General features: G+C 39.1%; 1 protein-coding gene across 4 annotated transcripts in view; it reads right to left on the minus strand.

Moving 5' to 3' along the window:
- Nucleotides 1-10,460, minus strand: part of LOC134541952 (protein hobbit) — a 440,842-nt gene that overhangs the window by 276,353 nt on the left and 154,029 nt on the right. For all 4 annotated transcript variants that reach the window (XM_063385710.1, XM_063385709.1, XM_063385711.1 and 1 more), the window contains one exon: nt 9,320-9,492. In XM_063385710.1, the coding sequence (XP_063241780.1) occupies nt 9,320-9,492 (173 nt within the window). The remainder of the gene's footprint in view (nt 1-9,319; nt 9,493-10,460) is intronic.

A 10,460-nucleotide genomic window follows, 5' to 3' on the forward strand; every position in this document is an offset into this window, starting at 1 on the left:
AACAACAAGTACTCGTAATAACCGAATATAGAAAATTGAAGTCAAGTTAGATTCCTGACTGCTTAAAATCTCTTAATTATAGACTATAACTCGAAAACAGTGCTTTGTATTGAAAAAAATGCACAGAATAAAAGTTGTAATAAATTTAATTACGAATAAAAAAGGCCTGCTATGATTTTTTATATCTACAGCAGATTTCATTATGGGTTCCGATAAATACTCACGCTAAGTGAATTCACGACGCGAGTTCGGCTATGCTAGCTGGCTGGTTGTTATTTTCGTTCAAAACGTGGCGAAGGATCTTGTGTGGATCAGGTAGAAAACATTTGGCAATAAACGAAAGATATAGGAACAATGCTATCCTGAAATGCTGTGACAGGTTTTTAGAGTAGATAATTACAGCGACAGACCGACAGGATGCGCTCCCGCCCTTGCCATCAGCAATGTTTATTTTGACAGCTCAAGCAATTATCTTTTCCACGACCCTTCACAGCGTAAAAAAAAAAAAAAACACGTTCGAATGCAGATGGAAAAGTAACTTAGCAGTAAAATAAATATATTTTCGGCCCTGCTAAATTTTTCTATTCAATAAAATTTGAGGTATTAGTGATTTTTCAGCAGAAACTGCTGTGTGACTCATAAACAAATTGTATCATAATAACTTAAACTTATAAAGTATTTATTAACGGCGAAGAACAGTCGTATAAGCCCATAAAAATATTTATTTTACCGAGAATGGAGTATACAACCTGGCTTTTGTCGCACGCCGTGTGGGAGGGGAGGAGGATGCTGACAGTTTCTCACACAGAAGGTTGAAATAAGGGAGGAAATGTGTTGAAATGTTAGTTGGTAAAGGAGGGGAGGGTATTTTTACATGGTTTGTGGCTCTGGGAGGGATGAGCCTTGAAGAATTAGCAGGGGATGGGAGAGGTAAGCGTCACGTGTTTCTTGTGCTCTCGCAGAAGCTACCACAGTGGCTTTTCGTGCGGGCGGGTAAGATAACATGACAGCTGAGACGGCTTTTCGTGCGATAGTGGACGCGCCGAGCTCGGCTAGACACTGCCGCGTGGACAGTCTAGAGGGGTGGTATCTATTTTTAGCCGTCTTTTGTATGCCTGCCTGCTTACAATACAGTTCTCGCCAAGATAAACGTGAACACATAGCACCCAACTAAGTGTAACAGACTTGTTTCTCAGCTGATTTTACTCAAATTTTCAACCTTCTCTGCTCAAATTTTTTCACAGTTTCTCAAAAAACGGTCGTATAAACGGAATGGACGCATCAGAGGAGGGTCGTATCGGCGGGATTCTACTGTATTGCAAAAAAAAATTCCTCAAAAATTTAAAAAATAATTTCTTCACATATAGGTCGCACTTCATTTTTTTCCCATCAAATCTGGTAATATTGACGCGACCTATATGCGAGTAAATACGGTATTAGTCAGAGCTGATGATCTACCTATATGCATTTGTATTACACAGACCGTTTTATTTAGAAACAACTTATGTTTATATTCCTACAAAGTATCTGGTTTAATGACTATAAGAGCTTAATCCTGCAGATATTTAGTTTAATAAGGTATGGGTATAACACGTTTTACTTATATAAATTATTAAATGGCTATAAGCATGCGCTATACATACACTTTTTTTACTATATTTTTTTATTTAATTATGTATTGTGGATATATCGCTTTGTACTTCTTATTTAATGACTATAGTACAGTATGCCTACACATAATACTATAAGGGATTTTATTTATTAATGAATGTATAGTAGTTGGGCTAGCACTAAAGACTCGTACGTGCGTTAAATTTTTTTAATAAAGGAATAGCATGTTTTGTCTCTGGTGTTGTGCCGTTTGTTTGCGCATTCGCGAGGTCTTGTGTGCGCTTTGGTTTGTTCCGCTAGCTTTTTATTTTTGTGTCTTCGTTTGACAGGGTTTACGTTCTCTATTTTCGTATCGCATGAGCGCTTCGTTAATTCTTGTAGAGACATAGCTTGTTCCTTCAGTTGGTGTGGTGCTGTGAGGTTGGGAGGGTGCTGGCCTCTCAGTCGACAGGTCTTGGTTTCGGTTCTTTCCTTGCAGTGTTCATGGGTTTGGTGTTCTGGTTGTTCTTTCCTGTTGTGTATGCGCTAGACATTTCTTATGTTTCGGTTGCTTAATAACATATTTTGAAGATGTAGGTATTTATGGTTATTGATATTTATTTGTGATGTCATTTCTCGCGCCATGCCATTTGGTGTGGTGTATATGCTGTTTTGAGAGTGTGGTAGTTTTCTAATATTGTTCTCGTAGATAGATCTTTTTTAATTTCTGGTTTTGGTTTATTGGCTTTCTGTGGGGGGCTCTATTGTGATTTACTTATGGGTTGTGTTTAGCCTAGTGGTATAATTTTTTTTGGGGGGATATAGAGGTTTCCGTCCTTACCCGTTATTACCTCAATGTGTTACTGAATTAGTATTTTTATTACCTTTCTTGCATTTATTTTATGGTGTGGTATGCTGTCGATGGTTTTGCTTGTTTATTTTAGGGTAACACTATTTTATTACGTCTTATGGTTGTTTTCTCGCGGTGATGCCCGTCTTTCGAATTCCATGTTTATTTATTTTTTCCTATTGCCTTATAGGGATAAGAATGATTTTTACTCTTTGCATCATGCTGTCTCAATAAGCGAGTTGTTTTGTGAAGTGTGTTATATTATTTCATGGGAGTTTTCGCTGCTGAGGTTTTACTATCTGTGATTGGCGATTTTATCTGCATTACACTGTATTGCGTTCTTGATTGTGTTTGTGAGTGCCTGCTATAGCATTTTGGATGTTTTTGTTATGTTTTAAATGGTATGTTTTAGTTGGTTTATTAATACCTATTTGTATTGTTATTTACACTTGATTTATGGTATTTTTTGTCACAGTTATAGTGTGCTCATACATTAGGTGGTTGATTACCTTCATGTATCACTGGGCTGTACGTTTTTAATTGTGTTCCATGCTTAGGCGAGTTCCGTGACTCTACTGCAAGATACTATAGAGCGCAGCGGGCCAGTGTTAAAAACAACTTTCACTTCTCGCTGGCTACCGTCAACAGTCTTCCGAGTGCTTACACGGCGTACAGACGTGTTATTCTAACGCTCCCGCTTAAATATATTTTATAAATTTACTTATTGTTAAAAGCTGTCGGGTAGGCGGGTTGCACTCTACACGGCTTACATAGCGTTACTATTATTAATATGTCTTTTTTCTGCATTTTTAATTATTTGTTTATCATTACATGTCGCCGGGGTGGGTGGGTTGCATTCCGGTGAGTATTTCTTACACTAAGGTCTTTCATTTTATGTATGCTTATTTGCTAACATGTCGCTGAACACCTTTTACTGTGCTTCACGCTATTTGGACAGCTAGTACTGTTTTTATTATTTTTAACTATTCCTATATGCATACATGGTTTTTTTTGTATAACTGAGCACCGAGGTAACTTATGTAATTTGTTTCTGGCGATCGTGCAGCAGCCGGGCGGGGCCGGTGCAAACATAATTCTCTGGGTCTTCACCCACTCCATGCTGTTTTTATTTTAAATATGTATATTACTTAACGCTACGTGTTACACGCTGTATTGTAGGGGTCCTATGTTTTAATTTTGATTTTAGAGCTTCGGACAACTGCTAACATTACTCGCTGCACCGTAGGGGTCCTAACAATGCTTATTACTTAACACACTGGCAGAGAGCCAATTACTACACGGCGTTTGTACAACGTTTATTTTATTTTAAATATATACTAGCTGCCCGACCCGGCTTCGCACGGCTATACTAATGGAAAAAGAATTATGCTACATCTCCCATTTACAGTAATGGTAAATAATAAAAAATTCCGTGAAAATTTATTACAATGCTGTATAATGTACTGATGGTTTCCCGACTCGTGCACGCAACATAAAACTGATGTACCCGTACTTCGCTACGGCAGTCTACAGGCAGATCACTCTTGCGCCGCTCATAATACATGCCCCTCGTTGTGGGTACGCCACTGCCGCGCGATGCCTGTTGCCATGGAGACACAGAAGGCATGAACAATGCAAAATACTGTTCTCATGCAGACAAAGTACCCACTGTTGCCTGGTTTTAACCACCTATGCTATGGGATCTAATTTTCGGAAAATGTCATCCTGCGTAACATAAGGAACATTACTGTGAAGTTTCAAGTCTGTAAAATATATATACTTGAAAATAAAAGGGCAATTTTTGATATTTAAAGTACTTGCAAAATTTCAACGGTGATGAGGACTGCACTAACAATGAAATAGCCGTTGCCATAGAGACGAATGAAGCATCAACAAAGCAACAGTCGTTGCCATGGTGATTTCCTACCAAAAACTGGAAATAAAAAAAAAATTTAGGTGTGGACTACCCCTAACATTAAGGGGGATGAAAAATAGATGTTGGCCGATTCTCATAGATACCGGATAAGCACAAAAAATTTCATCAAAATCGGTCAAGCCGTTTCGGAGGAGTATGGCAACGAAAACTGTGACACGAGAATTTTATATATTAGACTAGCTGACCCGGCAAACGTTGTTTTGCCATATAAATTATTTCTAGGGAATTTATAGCTGCAGTACCCGGCGTTGCCCGGGCTGAATACATGATGAAGGGTACCTTTTTCGAAATCAGATGTAGTTAGTAATTGTCTTCTTAATTTGAATGTCAAGTGTGCAAAATAATTTATATCGCTTTCAGATCCCGACAGACGTTGCTCTGCCAGTTTATAGTTATTTACCTGGTCTGTATGTAATCTAGACTCTATAAAGTAATATAGAAAAAAGCTTAAAAATAAGAGATTACAAATATAGGAAAGATTCAATTATCTAGCTAATGCTCGACATGCATTGCAATGCCTCATTCAGCTATGTTTTGTAATATGTTTGAAGTAGTTACATATATACAAATCATCTATCCATCTCTCTAAACATATATTTATCTCTATCTACATCTTTATATATCTATGCATCTCTCTATCGCTATTTATCTCATTATATCTACATATTTACATATATACCTCACACTATCTCTATCTCTTCTATATATAAAACTCTATATAGCTATATACATCTATATATCTCTTTATCTAACCCATTTCATTCTGTATACCTCGCTCTTTCTCAACTTATCTCTCTGTCTCTCTCTATCTCACTCTATATATATATCACTCTATCTCTGACTCTCTTTTATATTTAAATAAATTATGTCATTAGTGTGCACTTATACAACAAAAACAGACGAATTACCGCTATATAATATGAAATAAACACATTTTTTAAACTATTTGTGCTCCAACTATTGCAAAATAGTTATACCGTCTCAGAAACCTTCACGGGCATGCGCATTACAACTCACCAAAATTTCATCGCAATTGGATGAATGGTATAGGAACGCATACGGCACAAACAAACGAAAATTAAAGACATGACAAACGCATCAAACGATGGTGTGTTTAAAATTCAAGGCAACTAACTCTATCTATTGACGAAGTTAAGAACAAAACGGTTATGAGCGCCTTTATTTTGCTAGCCGCTGCGAGCTCCACTAAGCGGGCTGGTCTCACCAAGGAGAAAAATATGAATTTGCCAGACCTTACTATGTGTATGATCGTGTGGCAGACATAAAGAAATGACACTCCCTCACTATTTGTATGTCTATGACCTATGATTTTTTCTGTTATAAAATGAAATTATCACTTTTTCACTCCCTTAGGGATGGAATTTCATATTAATATGTGGTCTATGTGTTAATCCAGGTAATGAGCTCGCTGTAGGCGGGGAAGGTTGATCAAGTGTTAATTGATCAGCTATCGACCGGGGTTGAAAAATATAAAATTCTATTAAAAATTAGGGGTTGGGGGTAGAAGGGTGAAAATTTAGGGTTGTGTGTATTTTTTAATGCCACATTATAAAAAAAATAAAATAAAAAATTTTCTCCAAAAATTAAAAAAAAAATTTAGGGGTGGACTACCCCTAACATTTAGGGGGATGAAAAATAGATGTTGGCCGATTCTCATAGATACCGGATAAGCACAAAAAATTTCATCAAAATCGGTCAAGCCGTTTCGGAGGAGTATGGCAACGAAAACTGTGACACGAGAATTTTATATATTAGATAATATGATGTGGGAATATTATTGCGCATTGTGTGCGTGACGCCCCAGCCGACAACACCTAGATGTCGCTCTCTGTGCGCGGGTTTTTTGAGGTTATGTTGCTCCCAGGTATTTGTATTTAGTCATAGCTAGTATGGCAGGGATTTTAAGCATACTGGATATTTAAGCATAGCTGCAAATGTTTTAGACATAGTTAGTATGGCGGCGTTTGTTTTAAACATACTTTTTTAAAAATTAAACATCGCGGTATTTTATTTAAGCATACTTTTCAAAATTTAAACATGGCGGTAATTTATTTAAGCATTCTTTTTCTTTTTGGAAAATTTAACATGGCGGTAATTTATTTAAGCATATTTGTTTTTGGAAATTAAACATGGCAGTATGGCGCCTTTTAAGCATATATTCCTTATTTAATTCTATACTTCCCATCTGATCTCGTGGTGTAGTGGTTAAGGTGTCTGCCTTCTAACCTCGACGTTGTTTGCGTCCCACGGATCGAATCCCCACACCGCCCATCTTTTTTTGTATCCAATTCCTGCCTTCGGAGCGACGGTGGCGCGCTCCGGTAACCAAAGGTTGAACTAAGATGGCGGCCTCCAGTAGACGTAAACAATATGGCGGCCCCAGTGGCGGCTACGGTGGCGCGCTCTGGTAACCAAAGGTTGAACTACGATGACGTATGTCAACAATAGAGCTGGGCCGATGCCGATCTCCGATCGTAATAATCGGCCGATTTTGTTAATTTTGCCGATCATAATGATCGGCAAAACGTAGCCAATATTTGAGCCGATCATTGGTCTCCTACTGCAAACTTATAACATTGAATAATTACCTATACCTAACAACTTTCCATGTTTGTTTACGGTACTTTTCGGGAAGAATATTCAATTATCCATCGAAAAATAATAGGATTTAATAATTTAAAACTAACTACACACGAAAAAAATATACCAATAAAGTAAACAAATAGCGTAAGTTTTATAAACATTGAACAGTTACATACCTAAGTATCAATTTCCACATATATTTATGGTACATTTGGTAAAATAATTTTCCATTATAATATTTGCAAAGTTATTTATCATTTACGAACCGAAAACTATGTATTTGTTTACCATTTACGGTTAATATTACCGCAATGGCGAATGGCGACTGTTGTTTAGGTTGGTTATATGACGCGCGTCGCACGACGGAATTCGTACGGATTAATGGCGCTAGTAGTCTCGTGGTTAGTAAACAACTAACTCTTCGGGAATTCATCTATTTAGTTTTTTCTCGCTAAATATGGCTTATTGAAAGTTTTGTTTAGCGAAATTAATTTTCTTACCCTGTTTAGCTGAAAATAGAGCTTAGTTTTCGTTTGTATAAAAACCTGGTTGATGAAGAGTTTTGTTCCCTATTTAGTGGTACAGTAGAACCTCGTTAATCCGTGACGTGCTAATTCGGGTATCGGATAATCCGGGACGATTTAAAAGTGCAGAAAAAAAAAAGAGAGGCTAACATTGTCAGCGCTTAAAATTTACGTCACGCGGGTCGGCGGCCGGCAAACACAGCAAGTTATCGCGTGGGCCGTCAAACTCTGCAACGCTGTTTGTACCGACCCTTTGTGTCGCCCCTCTTTCAGCTGTCACATTTGTCACTCTTTAAACTTGAGGGGGATGTCCTGACTTCTGCTTCCCGTCTCCCGTTTGTTTGAATGTTGTTTCACGTGCTGCTGAGTTACTTTCCGCTCACAAACGCACGGCAGACGTCTGGCGAGTGACGTGTCTGGCTGGCATTCGGCTGGTCGAAGAGGGGTGGGGGGCTACCCAAAATTTATGTGTACAAGGTCAGCACGATCTTATCTTTCTCTCTTCGGCTCGGCTGTTGTAAATGACTGTGAACTAATGGCTAGGCAGTGCCCTATTTTTTTAAGCCGAGACACTAATTCGAAGACGGCCCTTACCGTGAACGGATCATCCGGTTTTATTATTATTATTTTTTTTACAGAAATTCAATTATCCAGGCATCGGCGGGTCCCAATTAACACGAATAATGGGGAGTTTACTATTTTTATCCATCTGCTGCCAATGCGCAGTAAGCCTCGGGAGATGTTACGTCACATGACCTTGGCCTTAACCCAGCTGCACGCTGGTGTCTGAGAAGCTTGACAAGACCTTCCGGGCTTATAATCGCTAGTCCGTGAAATTCGGTAATCCGTGATTATCTTGGTCCCGACCATCACAAATTAACGAGGTTCAACTGTATTTCGTATTCACAAATTAACTTACAATAGGGAATTATTGAAAGTTTGTTGGCGGCACTGGGGGGAAGGAAGGGCAATAAAATTATCATCGCTGACGTCTACCGGCACACACGGATCACAGAATGACGGAGTTGTGATTAGGTAAAGATTTGGTTTGACCTTATTACATTTTAAGACAATTAATTGTGTGTGTGTGTGTGTGGTGATTTATAAGTAATCATGTCAATGAAAAGTAGTTTTGTCTGGGAATATTTCACCGTTTATAGTGATCCGTCAAAAGCAACGTGTAATCAGAGGTACTTGAAAGGCTCTAATCGGCTCAGATGATCGGCAAGATCGGCAGCAGATGATCGGCATCGGCATGATCGGCAAAATAGGTGATCGGCCCAGCTCTAGTCAACAACAATGGCGGCCCCCATGAAACAAGATGGCGGCCCCCAAGTTGGTTCTGGCGCAATGTTTACATCTTTCAATGTTTACATTGATCCAGAAACAGCCTACTGCCCCTACTTACCCCCACCAGGAGCCCCCAGATGTTAATGTGACCTATGTCGAGTAGCGGCTTGGGAAAGTCCCGCAGCTGGAACTCTGGTAGTATGACGTGACATGAGTTGCAAAAGGGGTTGCAGTACCTCGCAGCATGGACTCTTGTTCTGCCCCCACCAGGCGCCCCCAGATGTGCATGTACCTATGTCAAGTAGCGGCTGGGGGATGTCCCGTAACTGGAACTCTGATAGTATGATGGATGTGACATGAGTTGCAAAAGGGATTGCAGTACCTCGCTGCATGGGCTCTTGTTCTGCCCCCACCAGGAGCCCCCAGATGTGCATGTGACCTATGTCGAGTAGCGGCTTGGGGAAGTCCCGCAGCTGGAACTCTGGTAGTATGACATGACATGAAGTGCAAAAGGGATTGCAGTACCTCGCCTCATGGCCTCTTGTTCTGCCCCCACCAGGCGACCCCAGATGTGCATGTGACCTATGTCGAGTAGCGGCTGGGGGAAGTCCCGCAACTGGAACTTCCACTCGCAGCAGCTCGCACTCACTGAGCGGCACCACAGAGTTGAGAATTCCAGTCCCTCCTCTGGCCAAGGGCTGCAACACACGTATGTCACACAAATGTAAATGGTGTTTTGGTAGCAATCTCACATCTATGCTGACATCATGACAATACCTACTACAAACCCCAACATCTTGCTTTTAGGCAAACCAATGCAAAACATTCCTTCATCCTCCTTCATATATTATGAAACTATAGATTGCTCTAAACATGTCACGTGGTACCACTTGAAAGCAGCTATGAGAAGCAGTCATATATTGTGAACCTTCGTTCCAGTTTTAACCTTTCTAGCTATAAAGATTAAAAAAAAACACCATGGAGACTAATCAACACAATGAAAAATTTGATACAGCTGAACACGTTTTGCATTACCCCACACCATGAAGATGTCAAATTTTGAACCAAAGCCATCAAGAGTATTACATGAAAAGACCAGTCTGACAAGCTATCCACGGACTGGCTAGAGTGCGAGGATAGTGGTAGTGCGAGGCAGTGTGTTGGGATGGTGGAGCCCAGTAAGACGAGCAGTAGGAAGAGTCTCTGTCGAGCAAGCTCCAGTGGGGAAAGTAAATTAAGAACTGAATGAAAGAGTGATTATTTATAGACAGTCATTTAAAGTGTTTTAATTTAATTAATAGTGTAAATATTAGCTAATAAATAAAACTGTAGTTAATTAATTTGGCTTTCCTTTTCAAACCTGTTTTCCTAATGGTAAAATTTGGTCGCAGATGTTGGGATAGCCCTTATTTAAATTTCAAAATTTTAAGAAACACAAAAATACTAAAAAATATATAAATCAGAAATAAGAGAATAAATGTAGTGTTACAAACTGCAGTTAGTTTTAATTGTAATAAAGTTTGTGTTGTTATGAGTAATTTGGGATAAGTCATAGGTAAAATTTTAGTGTATTTAATAGGAAATAAGTGATATAGTCCATCCACGGTAACCTCCTACTTTTTTAAACGAACCTTTGAAAAAACACACCAGGATGCAGCATGTTTGG

This window comes from Bacillus rossius (genome assembly GCF_032445375.1).
Source record: "Bacillus rossius redtenbacheri isolate Brsri chromosome 4 unlocalized genomic scaffold, Brsri_v3 Brsri_v3_scf4_2, whole genome shotgun sequence".
In the NCBI taxonomy this organism is placed as follows: Eukaryota; Metazoa; Arthropoda; class Insecta; order Phasmatodea; family Bacillidae; genus Bacillus; species Bacillus rossius.